An 18,062-nucleotide genomic window follows, 5' to 3' on the forward strand; every position below is an offset into this window, starting at 1 on the left:
CTCAGCTATCTCCTTTCAAAAAAGATATTTGAAGTGTAGAAAGAAGTTCCTCTTGCTTCCTTCCAAAGGGTCATGTTTTTGTCCTACTCAATTCATATTCAATGTTTTCTCAATCAAACCTCCTTTTTTTCCCCCTAATTTATTCTAGAAGAAAAGAAAAGAAAAAAAGAGTTAGTTTCCACTTTATTTTTGTTTGTTGGTTTAATTGAAACTCAAATGATCTTCCCCCCAAATTTCCTATCTATGTTTTCAAGATTTCGCAGCAACACTTTTAATTCCAAATTATTCTCACAAAGCAGTGTATTTTCCCCTCTCTTTACTTGAGTCCCCTTTTTATTTTGTTTTTCATTTGTTTTAGATCATCGTATGCGCAGTCACGTGATTCGGAAGGTAATATTCATTGACACAAAGGGAAAAAGACACAAAAAAACGCACCTTTAATTTCATAAACCCAGAAACGTCCGCTGAATTCAGGAAATCCTATTTTGGTACCATGAGACCAAATTGGGATTAATATGTGAAAGGAAAAGACACCATTGCCCTTCATTTTAAATATTATTTTTAAAATATCACAGCCCTACTGGCCGGCTGGTCACCGAGCTCCTGGGCCCGGCGGCGGTCACCGGAGCTCCGGCGACCAGTCGACAATTGGTCACCGGAGCTCCGTCGGTCGGAATTTTTTTTTTTGAAAATTTTTACAACTTTAATATAACGTTTAACAACTTTTGTAATGCGATTAACACTTCAGTATAACAATTACAACAGCTTTTCTGGAAAATTCAACAAACTCCGACGACCGGAAACAAATTATTTTGAAAATTTTTACAACTTCAATATAACCGTTAAAACTTTTGTAATTCCATTCACAACTTCATATAGCAATTAACAAAGGTTTTCTGGGAAATTCAATAAACTCCGGCGACCGGAAATATTTTTTTGAAAATTTTTACAACTTCAATATAACGGTTAACAACTTTTGTACTGCTATTAACAACTTCAATATAGCAATTAACAACAGCTTTTCTGGGAACTTCAATAAACTCCGGCGACCGAAAACAATTTTTTTGAAATTTTTACAACTTCAGTATAACGGTTAACAACTTTTGTAACCCTATTAACAACTTCAGTATAGCGGTTAACAACAGGTTTTTGAGTTATATAATTTTTCAAAAAATCTGTTGTTAACCACTAGACTGAAGTTGTTAATAGTGTTACAAAAGTTGTTAACCGCTATATTGAAGTTGTAAAAATTTTCAAAAAAATTATTTCCGATCGCCGGAGTTTGTTGAATTTCCCAGAAAACTTGTTGTTAATTGCTATATTGAAGTTGTTAATAGCATTATAAAGTTGTTAATTGTTATATTGAAGTTGTAAAAATTTCAACTTCAGTATAACGTTAACAATACGTTTTTTTGAAAAGTCTTACAAACTCCAATATAACGGTTAACAACGTTGATATAGCAGTTTAACAACTTTTGTACTGCTATTAACAACTTCAGTATAGCAATTAACAACAGCTTTTCTGGGAAATTCAATAAACTCCGGCGACCGAAAACAATTTTTTGAAAATTTTTACAAAACTTCAGTATAACGGTTAACAACTTTGTAACCCTATAACAACTTCAGTATAGCGGTAACAACAGGTTTTTGAGTTATATAATTTTTCAAAAAAATCTGTTGTTAACCACTAGACTGAAGTTGTTAATAGTGTTACAAAGTTGTTACCGCTATATTGAGTTGTAAAAATTTTCAAAAAAATTATTTCCGATCGCCGGAGTTTGTTGAATTTCCCAGAAAACTTGGTTTAATTGCTATATTGAAGTTGTTAATAGCATTATAAAAGTTGTTACCTGTTATATTGAAGTTGTAAAAATTTTCAACTTCAGTATAACGTTAACAATTACGTTTTTTTGAAAAGTCTTACAACTCCAATATAACGGTTAACAACTTTGATATAGCAGTTAACAACTTTTGTACTGCTATTAACAACTTCAGTATAGCAATTAACAACAGCTTTTCTGGGAAATTCAATAAACTCCGGCGACCGAAAACAATTTTTTTGAAAATTTTTACAACTTCAGTATAACGTTAACAACTTTGTAACCCTATTAACAACTTCAGTATAGCGGTTAACAACAGGTTTTTGAGTTATAATAATTTTTCAAAAAAACTGTTGTTAACTACTAGACTGAAGTTGTTAATAGTGTTACAAAAATTGTTAACCGCTATATTGAAGTTGTAAAAATTTTCAAAAAAATTATTTCCGGTTGCCGGAGTTTGTTGAATTTCCCAGAAAACTTGTTGTTAATTGCTATATTGAAGTTGTTAATAGCATTATAAAAGTTGTTAACTGTTATATTGAAGTTGTAAAAATTTTCAACTTCAGTATAACGTTAACAATTACGTTTTTTTGAAAAGTTTTACAACTCCAATATAACGGTTAACAACTTTGATACAGCAGTTAACAACAAGTTTTTAAATTCAAAAAGTGACATTTTTATAACTTCAGTGATGCCTTTAACAAACTCAAAAACCTGTTGTTAACCGTTATACTGAAGTTGTTAATAGGCTTACAAAAGTTGTTAACCGTTATATTGAAGTTGTAAAAATTTTCAAAAAAATTATTTCCGGTCGCCGGAGTTTGTTGAATTTCCCAGAAAACTTGTTGTTAATTGCTATATTGAAGTTGTTAATAGCATTATAAAAGTTGTTAACTGTTATATTGAAGTTGTAAAAATTTTCAACTTCAGTATAACGTTAACAATTACGTTTTTTTGAAAATTTTTACAACTCCAATATAACGGTTAACAACTTTGATACAGCAGTTAACAACAAGTTTTTAAATTCAAAAAGTGACATTTTTATAACTTCAGTGATGCCTTTAACAAACTCAAAAACCTATTGTTAACCACTATACTGAAGTTATTAATAGGCTTACAAAAGTTGTTAATCGTTATATTGAAGTTGTAAAAATTTTAAAAAAATTATTTCCGGTCGCCTAAGTTTGCTGTTGTTAATTGCTATACTGAAGTTGTTAATAGCAGTACAAAAGTTGTTAACCGTTATATTGAAGTTGTAAAAATTTTCAAAAAAATTGTTTCCGGTCGCCGGAGTTTATTGAATTTCCCAGAAAACCTGTTGTTAACTGCTATATTGAAGTTGTGAATGGCATTACAAAAGTTGTTAACGGTTATATTGAAGTTGTAAAAATTTTCAAAATAATTGTTTCCGGTCGCCGGAGTTTGTTGAATTTCCCAGAAAAGCTGTTGTTAATTGTTATACTGAAGTTGTTAATCGCATTACAAAAGTTGTTAACCGTTATATTGAAGCTGTAAAAATTTTCAAAAAAAAAAATCCGACCGACGGAGCTCCGGTTACCAATTGTCGGCTGGTCGCTGGAGCTCCGGTGACCGCCGCCGTCGGAGGTCCGGTGACCGGCCGGCCAGTAGGGCTGTGATATTTTAAAAATAATATTTAAAATGAAGGGCAATGTGGTCTTTTCCTTTCACATATTAATCCCAATTTGGTCTCATGGTACCAAAATGGGATTTCCTGAATTCAGCGGACGTTTCTGGGTTTATGAAATTAAAGGTGCATTTTTCTGTCTTTTTCCCTTGACAAAATGTGCCTGTCATGATGTTTGAATTAATTCTTTAAAAATAATTTTACAGAGTCCAAAGTAAATATGTAAAAACAATTTATCTTAACTTATGTGAATATTTTTTTAGTATTTGTGAGGGTTTTCAAACATCTTTTTAGGGGATGTTTAGGTAATTCGAGAATCACTTTTTAAAAATATCTTTTTATAAATCGAGACAAACTCCTCCATATATTTATTTTGTATACCGTAAAAATAATTTTAAAACTATAATTTTATTCTTATCCAAACACTCCTTTAATCAAATTTGTAATCCCGAGATCTTCCAAGACTGTAAGCACCAACTATTGGCGAAATCCATCTTCGCGAAGAGAAAAATGAGGTTTCCCTTGAATTTACTTAAAATGAAAATGAAAATTAATATATTTCAACATTTCAGCCTTTCAGGTGATTTTTATCGGTTCAGTGACATTGATCATTGAATAATGAGGAAGTGGCATTAAATTAAATGAAACCAAATCTCCACAGCAAATTCAACATTTGACCTCCTTTGACTATGAGAATCGTTATGCAACCGTTAGCTTAATTATAGTACATCAAGTCATGAAAAAAACTAATGAAAACGAAAGAGATCGGAATAAAATATTTAATCTCAAAATGAAATTGCTGAAACCAATAGAACCGTTGGGACCTGGTGATGAAAAGGTTGTTCAAACTTGATATCACAAGTGTTCCAATAAATGTCCCTCTGATCTAAATATCAATTTGAATTCGTTTAGTTCCCTCACCTCCCAGTTACTCTGTCCCCCTCTCTTCTCCCTCGGAATTTATTTTCCCCCTCAAATCGCATCCAAGACCGTTCCTCGTTTTTTGTGCCTTCTTTCTCTCCTCCCCCACCCTCTTCCTTCTCTCTCTAGTTTCAGACTCTCTCTCTATCTCTAATTGCTAGCTGACAGACACAGGGACAGGACAAGGACATCTTTGTTAGGTCTCACCCCTATGAGATTGAAAACCAGAGGACCCTAAAACTATACTCCTACGTATCCCAAAAATACTATCTCCGATAACTCACTGATCAACATCAATGGTAGCTGGCAAGGTAAGGGTGGCCATCGGCCTCCAGAAGTCGCCCGCGCACATTTCCAAACCCGAAACTCCGCCGCCGCCGCCTCCCGCCAAGCAACATACCTCGTCGTCAACCACCGGCTCCGGCAATAAGAGTTCTCACAAGTCTGCTTTCTCTCGCTCTTTCGGCGCATACTTCCCTCGCTCTTCGGCACAAGTCCAGCCCCGTCCGCCTGACGTGACGGAGCTCCTCCGTCTCGTGGAGGAGCTGCGCGAGAGGGAGTCTCGCTTGAAGACGGAACTTATTGAGCATAAGCTCTTGAAGGAGTCTGTCGCCATTTTGCCTGTTCTGGAGAACGAGATTAGTGCCAAGGAAACAGAGATTGAGAGGAATGCCAGGCGAGTGGAGGAATTGGAGGCTGAGAATTTGAGTCTGGTAAATGAGTTAGGGGAGTTGAAGCGTCGGGTTGAAGAAGAGAGAAGAGAAAGCGAGATGAAGATGAAAACGTTGGAGGATAAGATAGAAGAGTTAGAAAAATGGGTATCGGATCATGCAGAAAAAAGAAATGCATTAAACAGCGATGATCTTTCTTCTTCTCAAAGGTTTCAAGGGCTTGTGGATGTTTCTGTGAAGTCGAATCTAATCAAGAATTTGAAGAGAGGAGCTAAGTGCGCAGAGAGTTCCTCAAACCAGGATAGCAATGTTCATTCTCATAAGCAGCTTGAAAGTAGTGTCAATTTGAAAAGAGAGGTAGTAGAAATAGAAATGGAGAAACCCAGACATTCTCGGAATAACTCAGAAGAGCTGGCTGAGTCTGCGGAGTCGGCGATAATCAATGTCAGATCCCGTGCACCCAGAGTTCCAAAACCACCGCCAAGACCCTCGTCGTCGTCGTCTCCTCCATCGCCGCCGTCATCGTCTGACACAACCTCTGATGCTTCAGATGGAAATGGTGAAACAGAGCAAGCAGTTCCGAAACCTCCACCACCGCCACCACCTCGTCACGCGGCTGCATCCAAGTCTGTTCCACCACCACCACCACCACCTCCTCGCTCGGCGGCATCCAAGGCTGTTCCGCCGCCTCCTCCGCCGCCGCCAAAGGGAAGCAAACCAGGACCACCCAAGGTGAGGAGAGTACCAGAGGTGGTCGAGTTTTACCACTCGTTAATGCGGAGGGACTCACATTCCCGGCGGGACTCAGGCTCCGGTGCGACGGAGGTTCCGACGACGGCGAATGCCCGAGACATGATCGGTGAGATCGAGAACCGTTCAGCTCACTTACACGCGGTAAGTAAAACAGTATTCAAGTTTTAGCATAATTACAACTCTGCCCTGTCACAGGGTCAGCGTCAACTGACCAAGCAGCAGTCCCACTTTTACTCCTTTAATTTGAATTTGAATGCGAATTGTCCCATGTTATCGTCGTAGATGAGACAATTTTGAGATTCGAAATCTGCATTCAAAAAGATCACACTAAGACCATAAATATGCCTGAAGCTAATGGCACTACTTTTTAGACACCATTCCGAACTTTTGAGAATTAATGAAGTCAAACTGAAACCATAGAAACATTTCGATGAGTTTAGTCAAACATGGAGTTTGCTGGAAAACGAAGATTAAACTGTGTCTTGCTTACAGATCAAAACAGACGTGGAAACACAAGGTGATTTCATAAGGTTCTTGATCAAGGAGGTGGAGGGCGCTGCTTTCACAAACATCGACGACGTTGTGTCATTTGTTAAATGGCTTGACGAAGAGCTCTCTTATTTGGTAATTAAATCAACTTTAAATGATTAATTATTAATAATTATGTCTGTCGTGATAATGTGACGAAGATTGATAACTGCAATGATGATTCATTCAGGTGGACGAAAGAGCTGTGCTGAAACACTTCGAATGGCCAGAACACAAGGCAGATGCACTGCGAGAGGCCGCGTTCGGATATTGTGATCTGAAGAAATTAGAATCCGAGGCTTCTTCCTTCCGCGACGATCCTCGCCAACCATGTGGTCCTGCTCTCAAGAAGATCCAGTCTCTATTTGAGAAGTATTATCTTCTTTTCATTCTGTTTTTCTGTTTTTTTTTTTTAAATTTTGTTTTATATATAATAATTAGAGCCAACTTGGATCTTTCAATGTGAATAGGATTTCGTATTAATTAAAATGTTGATGGCGTTTGGCAGGTTAGAGCATGGGGTTTACAATATCTCAAGGATGAGAGAGTCCGCAACGCATAGATACAAGGTCTTTCATATACCTGTGGATTGGATGCTTGACACGGGATACGTGAGCCAGGTATTTTCTCGATGCTTCATAGACCCTTAATTTTTGCAATGTTTAATGTTCTATTTCATTGAATAAAGAAAAAAAGGTATGCGCATGAATTATTATCTAACGTTCTTCGTCGGATTCGCACACGAGCATCAGTAATAGTATATATTCCATACAAGAATTTAAAAACATATGCGAGCAAGTAGTAGTCCAAATAACTAGTATGCTGGCAACAAAACGACGGGGTAAAAGGTTGGACTTTTTCCTGTGTGTCTGTCCGTGCAGCCCTGCATGCGCACATGTTGTGAATTCCAAGAAGCCTAAATTCAGTTCTTCGTCCTTTTGCACTAGTCTTGCGCGAAATTGAAGGAGGAACCCAGTGCCTCTAATTTTTTTTTACCGTTAGTTCACGTGTATGAATTGATGAAACTTAAACAAGGGAAGTGGTTTGGTATAAGTAATAATGGCGGAGTACGTGGGAAATAATGTTGGGGTTGTGTTTGCGGGCAGATAAAGCTGGCATCAGTAAAACTGGCGATGAAGTACATGAAGAGGGTATCTGCGGAGCTAGAAGCAGGCGGTGGTGGTCCTGAGGAAGAAGAGCTGATCGTGCAAGGAGTTAGGTTTGCATTTCGTGTACATCAGGTATATAATATATATATATATATATATAAGTTAAAGAAAAGAAGAAGGGACGATGGGTGGTCCTGGGTATTAGTGGTATTATATTTGTGGAGACAGAATAACGTTAGTGTGTGTTGTGTTGGGTTGACAGTTTGCTGGGGGATACGATGTGGAGACGATGAGGGCGTTCGAAGAATTAAGAGATAAGGCGAGGTCGTGCCATGTACAAAGCCAGAGCCAGCAACATAAATACTTGTGCAGGTCTGCTACTTGCTGATCAACATCGTCTGATGATGCTAATATGCTTGCTTTCGGAGCAAACTCTGCTTCCCTTGATATATGTAAATCACCCTTGTAGCCCCCACCTATCCCTTGTTATTGCAAAAAACCTTATTCATAATATTACTCATTCTTCTATTCGTTCATTACTTGCCCAGCCATACGCTGACTGTTACTACTCTAATATTAAATTTATACCTATATATATCCTACAAAATTTATGTAAAGTCGTTATTTATAAATTATCAACAATGAGAATTTTTAATAATTTATAAACACGTTCAGATGTGGCTAAAAGTAAAAAGATAATATATATTAGGGGCTTCTAAATTGCTAAAGGGGCATGCAGTTATATTTTCCTATTTATTATTTTATGCGTGAATGAGGGATCAAATAACTGGATTGGATGACAACACGTGAAATGAGAAAAATAAGGGATTAAATTCGGAGGAAAGGAAAAATCACTTGATACATATTAAAATTTATAGGAGATTATATTATTTAAGCATTTATTTTTCAAATTTCTATACATGAAAGAGAGTTTCTAGAGACCAAATTAAACTGATAGAAAGGATCCTACTGCCACTTGTCCTTTTTTGGGCCGACGGATCCTACTCCCCCAAAACCCTGGGTATTCTTTCCGGTTAACAAATTAATAGCTCTCCGATAATGTCTATTTTTATTATTTAAAAAGAGAAAAAGAAAATAAATAAAGAAGTCGGGTCAGTGCTTGACCCTGATAAGTGATGAGTCATAACCCGACTTCCAAGCCCGCCTTGATTCTGCTGACGCTGGGCAATCCTCAAGAACAATGATCGAGTGTCTAGCGCTAAACCTGCAAGTTCCTTCCTATCCCAATCGTGGTTTTCCCATCAACCATTGCAGCAGAATCAGCTCTCTACATCATTTCCGCCCATCTGTTTCATTCTCAGACCAGTCCAAGTTCCTACGTCTTCGAATTTCTGGTCGAACTCAAGCTACACCTGCGCCCATGGAAGCTGAACAAGCTGAAGGTTCTGTTGCGAACAGTGGTTCATCCCCACCCATGAAGCTTCTATTCGTGGAGATGGGCGTCGGCTATGATCAACACGGGTGTTGTAATCTATTTCCGTTTTATCTTCCTTTTCCTTGTTCTTCTTGCCCTTTCCGATAGATAGAAATGGTTGATCACTTCGCATTAATGCAGGCAGGACGTAACAGCTGCAGCAATGAGAGCGTGCAGGGATGCTATTTCTTCCAATTCAATCCCAGCTTTCCGAAGAGGCATGTTTGAGTTTTCGTTGATTACTATGTTAATTTTCGAAAGTATACTGATGTCTCCGAATGAACTTAAGAAGCTGTGTTTTTGAATGTGAGAATTGTTAATAGTTGCATAAAATTGTTCTGCTTTAGATTCATCATAGGATTTTGTAAATCGAGTTTCTTTTTTTTTTTTTTTTTGTGTGCCATCTTTCATTGTAGTTCCCTGAAGGAACAGCCAAACGGTTGAATAATGGATTATTTGTTCTGGCTATTACATCAATATTTCCCTAATACTGTAATACAATTTCTGATGATTGATCAATGTTGTTTAAAAATTCAGGAAGCTTATTTTGGGCCTTGATTTTTCAATATTTTCTTCAATTCTAATTAGTGGAGCATGATTTAGGTTCTATTCCTGGTGTCACCTTTGATCAGATGAAACTACAGATCAAGTTAGGGGTCCCTCATTCTCTCCAACAATCTTTGGATATTGAGAAAGTCAAATCTGTATTTCCCTAGTGAGTACTTACACTTCTGGATAACAGTGCTTGATCTTTCACTAGTGGCTATCTGGATATGATGCTTTTGTTATGAGTAAGAGATCTTCAAATTTTATAGATAGAGACAATTTTCATTGAAACTCGAGTTATGGAATCTATTATTTCATTTTTCTGGCTGGTTAAACGTTCACATTTCTAAGCAAAAAACTTTATCTTTTTTTTTTTTTTTGGGGTCTTCTTTGTTTACATTCCGCACAAAATTTTAAGTCTTAGTCTTAAAAAGTTTTGCTTGAAGGGAATACTGTATATTCTGATATGAATCTAGCGTGCCTGACCTTTTAGGGAGATTCTATGCCTGCAATGCTCAAATGCCTATTCATAATTGTTTGGGATGGATCTTCTTAATAACTCTTGGATCTTTCAGTTCATATGTGCTTGTTTGTAGTTTACTATATAACGAGTAACACCATATATATCCAACAAAACAAAAATGCAGTGGAAAAATTGTGAATGTTGAAGTTGTGGATGGAGGTTTGATATGCTCAAGTGGGGTGCATGTGGAAGAAATGGGTGATAAGAACGATGATTGTTACATTGTGAATGCTGCTGTGTATGTGGGCTATTGACTTGTGACTTCTGAGTTCTGAATGAACAACTTTGTAAGGTAAGTTCCTGCATTGTGCATATTCTGATCCTCCATTTAACACCATCATATCTAAATCCACTATTGCAGTTTTAGTCTGCTCATCCTTTTTGATAATATGACAGGCTAACAGCAGTAGGATCTTTATGGAGGACCAAACGGGTTTCACCAAATTACCTTTTGAGAGAATCTCCGTGAGAGAGAGCAGTGTCTGTATCTGGTTGCTTCGGCAGGAAAATGAGATTTCAGTCTAGTGTAATAAGCTCTCGTTCATATGTTAAGATCATTGTTTCGCTCCTCCATCGCATGTGAACGTGCTTCTTTTGATAATGGATATATGTTATTATGATGAAATTCGAACTCTTCCAGTTTGATTATTCCAGTACCAATCATAGTTCTTTTATGTTCTTTTATGTTACGTTTCTGTTGGAAGCAAGTTTTCTGGAGGAGAAAAATAGTGCAAGGGTCCATACTGTAGTACCCTTCCAGACCATAATACGTTAATTAAATTTTCTTACAAATCAAATGTGTTTCAAATTGATAAAATTACCCATTTTATCCTCATTATTTCCTCTGTCTCTTGCACTAAAAACCCTCTCTCCTCTTGATAATAAGGGTTGAAAGTGAAAAATTATCATCAATTACCCTGTAAACCTCTTATATTTTAGATCAAATTTTCTTCTAAAGAACTTCTTGTACTATCTTCAGTTTTTAATATAAGAGCTAGTTTGACTTTCAATTTGATCTTAAATATGATATTTCAATTTATTTTATTTTTTATATTATCTATTTTTTTTCAAAGTAATCGTTATAATAGTTGTCTATATTAAAGGTTCCATTAAATATAATACTAGTAAGTATTTTAGATATCTATTTATTACAAATAATTAACTTAAAATTTTTTTTTAATTTATTCAAATTAGTCACTCAACTCTTTTATTGATTACCATGGAGAGAGGGAGTAAGGGGATCAATTTTCTGACAAGATAACAGGCAATGGTCAAAGAGCACATGCTGTTGAAGAAGGCTGCACAGACACAAAAATTTGAAGATCATAGGCAAGTGGGTATAGATAATGGGCCTAATATAAAACAAGAGATGTCATACATCTGGTCTCATTACACAAGGCCGCCAGATGAGGCAATTGATAGCCCAATATGAAGAAAGTGTGACTATCCCTGCCGAAGGAGAGCGCAATCATGGCATTACCATTACTGGTGCGAAGAAGTAATTGATGAGAACAAATAAGATGCTGTAACATCAGCTTGCTTATAAGTAGGATAGGGACATCGTGGAAGTGACTTCCAATGTTTACTTTCAAGCTGAGCTTGCCATCCTGATTTTTCTTTTTTAGAAAAGTATGTGATAGGCAATGTAAGACATGTAAGTAGTTCTGTTAGCTTCTGGTAGTTTTGTTTTGTTAATATTATCGGACAATTTCATAATTTCATTCATGAATGGATACTCCTGATCTGTATCCAAGTTTCACGTCGACGTATACCATACATCTAGTACATTATTCACTTAAACATGAATATAATTAAAGTATTCTAAAAAAAAATTAAATTCTTATAATTTCACTGGTGACACACACATTGCTACCATTACAAATGCACAAGAATTTTCCAAGCATTTGTGTTTGCCTTGAGCATAAAATCAATTTTAAACTTTTTATAAACAGAACAAAGACGACGAGACCCATTTGTCAGAAACCCAGATCTCTATCTCCCGTTCCAAATCTAATCCTTACGCTAAGAGCAAGACATGGCTCGCCAGAAAAAAGGACATTCGTGGTCACACAGTTTGTTGCCAGATCAGTCTAACGTGTCACTTAACTGCTAACTTGGCACACATGCGAGCAAACACGCAGGTTTCGGTTTTTGTTCAAAACGAATTGCTGAGAATGAGAGCCTCCAAACGACTCTGAATTTTGTGGTGTGATTGAAGGAGCTCGAAAGTGTATCAGCTCAAGATGGAAGCAGCACAAAGAGATGCCCCAATTCCAGAGATGAAGCTTCTGTTTGTAGAGATGGGTGTTGGATACGATCTTCACGGGTATTATTTTCTTTTCTTAATCCCCTTCGTAGCTTTTCCCTTTCAAAGATTAGTTTTTTAACTTATAAACGTTGAGATTACAGGCAGGACATAACTGCTGCAGCCATGAGAGCTTGCCGAGATGCCATTGCGTCCAATTCAATCCCAGCCTTCAGAAAAGGTGCTTCTTACCCTCTTTTACATGAACACATCATAAACTCTGTTCTGGGTGTGTGTTGAACGAACAGAATAATAGTCATTTTTTGTCTGAACTTGTATAAAAGAAACTGGGTCTTTTTCTATTGCTATGATCACTTTCATAATTATCCTGATTCAAACGAGGTTGTGGAAGTAGAAACAGCTCTAAGAATTAGGTGAATGTGGAATAGGTAGCATACCTGGTGTCACATCTGACCACATGAAACTGCATGTCAAACTGGGTGTTCCTCTTCCTCTCCAACGACACTTGGATCAGGACAAAATCAAGACTGTGTTTCCATAGTGAGTATACTATCAAGCCATTGGTTTTCGAGTAGTCATGTTTAAAATAATACTAGTATATTCTCAATTATATATATAAATATAGAGAATATTCAGTATGTGAGGATTAGTAACTGTTCAAATGGTAGTAACTACTACTCTTCCGGTCCTTAATATAGGACCCAATTGTTGAGTTGGTTTTGGTCCTAAATATAAGACCTATTTTTCATATTTATCAATTTTATCTAAATTATCCCTATGAATACTCCTTCAACCATAATCAAGTAGAAGAGGAAGATGAGGTATTAACAAAGATAATTATGATATTTTAGGAAGAATGTGTCACATTTCTTATAATTAACTAACTTACTTAATTTTTTTAATTTAATTAAATTAGTTAAATGGTTTTATATTAAGGACCGGAGGAGTAATTAGCACGAGACAAAACGTTACTTTTGAAAAACCATTGCAGTGGGAAAATTGTGAGCTTTGAGGTTGTGAATGGTGGACTTGTCTGCTCAACTGAAGAAATGGCCGACCAAAACGATGAGTGTTACATAGTGAACGCTGCTGTGTATGTCGGCTACTAGATGCTCTACTTGCCTCGAAACTGTGATCTTAATGGTATGTGTTGCTTTTGGCCGTTTGATCTGTATGATCTATTAGTAATTGTTTCGTCTTGTAGTTGGAGATTATATGTCATTTCAACAACCAAAATAAAAAAGAAAGGTTCCGTTATTACTTAACCATATTTAACTATACAAGAGCATTAAAAAGGTGGTTTAGGACTGTATCTGAGTTAGATGCAGCGTTTAAATCTCGTTTTACTTTTTCTTGCTTGGAGGAATCTTCTATGGCAGTCCTGTCTGTTGGTTCTTTGTGAAGCAATTATGACAAGTGTTTCTGTACTTAATTGGGTGATTTTCCCTCGTTGTTTTTGTAGTTAATATAATTTGTACTTTTGTTAATTCTGGTCAAACTGGCTTCCAATTATCCTTGCACATGTACACCATATTTTATGCTAAAATAAAATTTTCATTGTTAAAGAAGGATGGGGACAAAGAAAATTGAGTTCCTCACGGCATTGTTATCAAAGTATTAAGACTTAATTCCAAACTTATTGTTATGAATAATTGTGTTCGCAATTGAAAACTACGGGGAAGAAACCAAAAGCAGGATTAAGAAAATGATCGTATAACAAATAAAAGAAATTAGGATGAACAAAATTAATATACACAATATCAGGACACTACAAATATCTTTGAAATTATTTCATATCATATATTTCACTTAGCTGTTACAAATCGCGGGACTCAAATGAACTGCCATCGAATAATATGAAACTAAATATCATTTTGTGATTCAGTAAAGATTAGTTTAGTTTATTCCCTTGGGAGAGCAGCTTGATCTCCATGACAGGCTTATTTTTGCTTGTTTTCCTTTCTTTTTTTTCTCCCCTTTTGAACCATCAATTTTTGTGGTTCAAGAAGCCTATAATTGTAAAATGTATCTCACCTCTTATCTACCCACCAACTAATGAGGAAGCTTCTCTATCTTTCACGAAATCACTGAGCAAGTGAACACACATAGAAACCTAGAGATTATGAAGGAAGAATCAAATTGGTGATGGATCTCACATACTGAGAGCTGCGTAGAGGAGCTGATTCCAGGTATCAGGTAGACCAGGTAGACACCAATGGCTACAGTCATTGCCTGCGTGGTCCCCACTATAGAGAGAAGGGTGGGCATCTTTTCTAAGTTGTGAGAGGAGTGTTATGTCAAGTAGATAAACAGGATATTTCATCTTCTTCAACACATTGTTCACTACAGAAGCTGAAGGAGGCAGACCTGCAGGGTAGGATGAACCAGATAATGGTTCTAGTTCTCCACTACAGCTCCTTGCTGGTTGATTCCACTCTTTGCCTCTGTAGTGAATCACGAGGAAAGTCTCAGAAGTTCCCATCTGAATATAAGCAAACTAAAAATCTAAAAAGGGAGATTTGACCTTTTTCATATGCATGAGATTTACTTACTGATAATGCGTAGGAGAAATGCCCTGAAAGAAGACTTTGGTCTTGGTGGGATCAACATTACGATCAACCCAATTAGCCCAAGTAGTTAGTCCCCTATTAAATGCTTCTAAACGATTCATATCCTGTACCAGTCTGGGACCGTCTCTTATGTAATCCCATCTGGATGTACCAAACATCAACAAACCATCAGATTTCACTAAGAAACATAGAAGACTTCGAATGAATGAGCTGATACAAAAAGATTAAACTTGATAAAGCAGCATAACCAGAAAAGCCCATGTACTAATGATGAATTTTTCTTGCTTAGATTCAGTCCATTAGGCCATTCTTGGATGGAATTCACATTTAGAAGCTTGAACATACCCTTGAGATTGTCCTTTGTGGGTCCACCAATGCCAGGAGTTGAAGATCAACATGTCCATGTCTTTCCATGCGTTTCCAGCTTCTATGGAGTTCAAGTCAAGCACTCGGCCCACGTTTTCTCGAACTATGTCCACCAAATATGGTGTGCGGTATAGGTGTAAAGTTACTCCATAGTCCTGCACAAGTTCACCGACTACCATAATCTCCACCGTCCTTTTTGGATGTTTGAGATTAACTATAATATTTAAGGCAAAGGCAAAAAACAAGCGGGGGGCAATGAATGCAAAAACTACTCGGATTCAGCGAATTGATTCTTCAAAAAGGATAAACGGTGTACTTGTAAAAACAAACAAGCAGCTCACGTGGAAAATAGTAGTAATCAACCTACCAAACACGCTCTGTCATGGCCACTATTTTAAACAAAAAACATGGTCCCTCCCACCATTCTTTTTCAACTTTTTATCAGCGGCCGGTAATGTTGAATTCCATGGTTTCATTCAAAGAAAAAAGCTCAAATTAATTGGCAAAAGGTAAGATCAATTAAACTACTATAAATTTGGGCATTTTGGGTGAAATCTCGTGAATGACTGTCTGAATGGAAGTCGCAGGAAGGCTTGTTGTCATAGCATGACTAATTTGGAATCTTCAAATGATTTATTTAGGTATATGTAAATCTTATCTGGGTTTGTAAAATAATAATGCATATTGCGGCTTCAAATGCTAGAAAAGATACTAACACTTATAAACTATGGACTGCAGAGTACAGAGTCACGTTCTTGGTTCATTAGATTAGAGTTAAACGGAAGGAAGCAAATAATTGCAGAGAGCCGCCAACTAATAATCATAGGTTGGCAAGTTTGCCTCACAGCCTGTCAAGTGGCATTAATAACACACTATGTCTTCAAGATCTAAAAGCACACAGTTATACAAGTCAACATTAAACTGATTCCTCTTTAATAATTTGGTTTTAGGACTTCGTTCCTTACAAGCAAATCAAATTGGTAGGAGGTCTTTCCTGTTTCTTCCCTCTTTTAGGTGGATGCTTTAGTATATTCATTGTTCCTCTTTTGATTGCCCCTGGCCCAGCAAGAGGATTCTGATCCTATTCAAAGCTCTATTATTTAGAAAGCTAAAGGTCTGCTTTTATTGTAATTTACTCCATCGCCAATCAAGTGCTCCTGCCGCGTCAATTGCTTCTAATGAAACTCTTAAATTTTTCTATCTATCAGTTTTAATGAATGCGGTAGGAGGAAAGTGAATGAACAATGGGAACTGGAAAGCACCAATAAGAGCAAGAACCACAAATGAGAAAAGGCAGAGAGAGAGAGAGAGAGAGAGAGAGAGAAACGTAAAAAGAAGAAAGATGGAAAGACAGGCGTGGAACTCTGAAAGCACACTGAACAGTAACACTTGTGCAGTAATGCTGACAAAGCAACCGAGGGAAGGAGAGTGGAAACAAAATTAGCAAACCTGGAAGATCACAGTAGATAGTGATTCTTTCCTCAAAAAGGTGGTCTTGGTATTGGGCACCGACGCGTGAATCATACAGGCCATTGATTCCCACATGTTCAGACTGAGGGAGTCACCAATAAACATTATCTTCTTCCCGCTCCACCTGTTCAGGAGATCCTTCCCGTCGAACCTGACACCATTAAAGAATGCAGATTCATTAAAAGCCACCTTCAGAGCCAGTTTTCAAGAGTTAATAGCATTAACCATTTTATCAAACAGTTTCAAAACCATTCTGTTTAGAGGCAACTTTTAGCTTGACAAACTACATCTCAAACATGTAATCTGGGAACAAAGAAAAGAATGTTAGAAAATTTTGAGCCATTAATGGGTAGTGTACCTGGGCATGGCACACGAATCAGGCTTCCAGGAATATTTGAGATACTGATTGTCAGGTCTCCCGTACTTTTGGCAATCAAACTCAGCATCTATGAAGGGACAGCTTGAAGAGTCATAGAACGGATATGAAGGGTCAGTCACCCAGCTTCCTATGAACAAGTTACACCCACTTGCTTGCTTTCTCCCCCTCAATGAGCTACTCGCATTGAAAAACTTTGCTGCTCTTGCTTGGTGAAGAGTCACAAGCAGAGCTTGTAAGAAAAGAGAGAGCAGAAACAGAGAATGAACCCTGAAAATGAAACCCATTGGGAAACTTGGGTCGCAGAAACAAACAGATTAAATGGCCTGTGAATAACAGCTTGTACGCTTATGGGTCATTTATAGATGCAGGAGGCAGGAAATGCAGGACAAGTTGTACTGCATAGTGGTGGGTTCACATGGTGGGTACTAGAGGACGCTGATTTTTATTTTCTGACATAAGTTATAGGGCGTCTTGGCTCTTGCTTCCTTGGATGCATTCGCAAGCGCCATACGTAGTATTAACCTGTGGGGTTAACAATGAACGGCTTGTTTTATTGGGAAAGTCAATGTTACAGCAATGTAAGGGAATTGAAAAATGATAATTGAGGTTTAGCATAGTTCGAGTTTTGAGAATATAGCCGTGTTAAATATTTTGGGGAAGAACTTTACCATCTTGTTATGTCCTGTTCAGTTCGGTCCGGAGTAACACGAGCTCAGTCGAAAGTGAGGCAGGGCCGGGCGGTTTGAGTTTTGGGGGACGGAAGTTTAAAGTTTTAAAAGGTTAATTTAATGACAATTAGATTTTCTTTGTAAAAAAAAAAAAACACAATTAGATCTTCAAAAGAAAAAAAATCAGTTGCAAGTATAATTTAAACAGTTGCACACACGAATTATTGTAGTTGAAACTTAATGATTCCCTTTAAATTTTTTTCTATATAAGATATGAATAATTGAATTGCGTGTATATAAAAAAATTGATTAAAATTTGTTAAAGATAATAAATATGTAAAAAAAAATGTAACTTATTTTCAAAGTGTATGATTAGAGTCATTTAAAAAAAG

The 18,062-nt window shown here is 36.9% G+C and overlaps 4 protein-coding genes across 4 annotated transcripts; 3 read left to right on the forward strand and 1 right to left on the reverse strand.

Annotated features, from left to right (window-relative positions):
* The first annotated feature begins 4,486 nt into the window (after positions 1-4,486).
* Positions 4,487-7,983, forward strand: LOC114722772 (protein CHUP1, chloroplastic). The gene is made up of 6 exons (XM_028908866.1): positions 4,487-5,951; positions 6,303-6,434; positions 6,529-6,710; positions 6,847-6,958; positions 7,445-7,579; positions 7,710-7,983. The coding sequence occupies exons 1-6, from the start codon at positions 4,683-4,685 to the stop codon at positions 7,833-7,835; spliced, it is 1,956 nt and encodes a 651-aa protein (XP_028764699.1). The 5' UTR covers positions 4,487-4,682; the 3' UTR covers positions 7,836-7,983.
* Positions 7,984-8,644: 661 nt separating this feature from the next.
* On the forward strand, positions 8,645-10,599 carry LOC114722783 (uncharacterized). The gene is made up of 5 exons (XM_028908877.1): positions 8,645-8,929; positions 9,024-9,100; positions 9,486-9,597; positions 10,076-10,243; positions 10,348-10,599. Exons 1-4 carry the CDS (start codon positions 8,649-8,651, stop codon positions 10,203-10,205), a joined length of 600 nt encoding a protein of 199 aa, XP_028764710.1. The 5' UTR covers positions 8,645-8,648; the 3' UTR covers positions 10,206-10,243; positions 10,348-10,599.
* Positions 10,600-12,006: 1,407 nt separating this feature from the next.
* LOC114722784 (uncharacterized) lies at positions 12,007-13,715 on the forward strand. The gene is made up of 6 exons (XM_028908878.1): positions 12,007-12,092; positions 12,170-12,277; positions 12,361-12,437; positions 12,646-12,757; positions 13,209-13,360; positions 13,581-13,715. The coding sequence occupies exons 2-5, from the start codon at positions 12,195-12,197 to the stop codon at positions 13,324-13,326; spliced, it is 390 nt and encodes a 129-aa protein (XP_028764711.1). The 5' UTR covers positions 12,007-12,092; positions 12,170-12,194; the 3' UTR covers positions 13,327-13,360; positions 13,581-13,715.
* Positions 13,716-13,947: 232 nt separating this feature from the next.
* On the reverse strand, positions 13,948-17,321 carry LOC114722782 (protein trichome birefringence-like 38). Its single transcript, XM_028908876.1, has 5 exons — positions 16,982-17,321; positions 16,603-16,774; positions 15,133-15,308; positions 14,770-14,928; positions 13,948-14,661 (listed from the first exon to the last, which is right to left on the reverse strand). The coding sequence occupies exons 1-5, from the start codon at positions 17,284-17,286 to the stop codon at positions 14,370-14,372; spliced, it is 1,104 nt and encodes a 367-aa protein (XP_028764709.1). The 5' UTR covers positions 17,287-17,321; the 3' UTR covers positions 13,948-14,369.
* Positions 17,322-18,062: the final 741 nt, after the last annotated feature.

The sequence above is a fragment of the Neltuma alba genome, unplaced genomic scaffold (assembly GCF_004799145.2).
Source record: "Neltuma alba isolate B1F8T4 unplaced genomic scaffold, ASM479914v2 tig00012115_pilon, whole genome shotgun sequence".
In the NCBI taxonomy this organism is placed as follows: Eukaryota; Viridiplantae; Streptophyta; class Magnoliopsida; order Fabales; family Fabaceae; genus Neltuma; species Neltuma alba.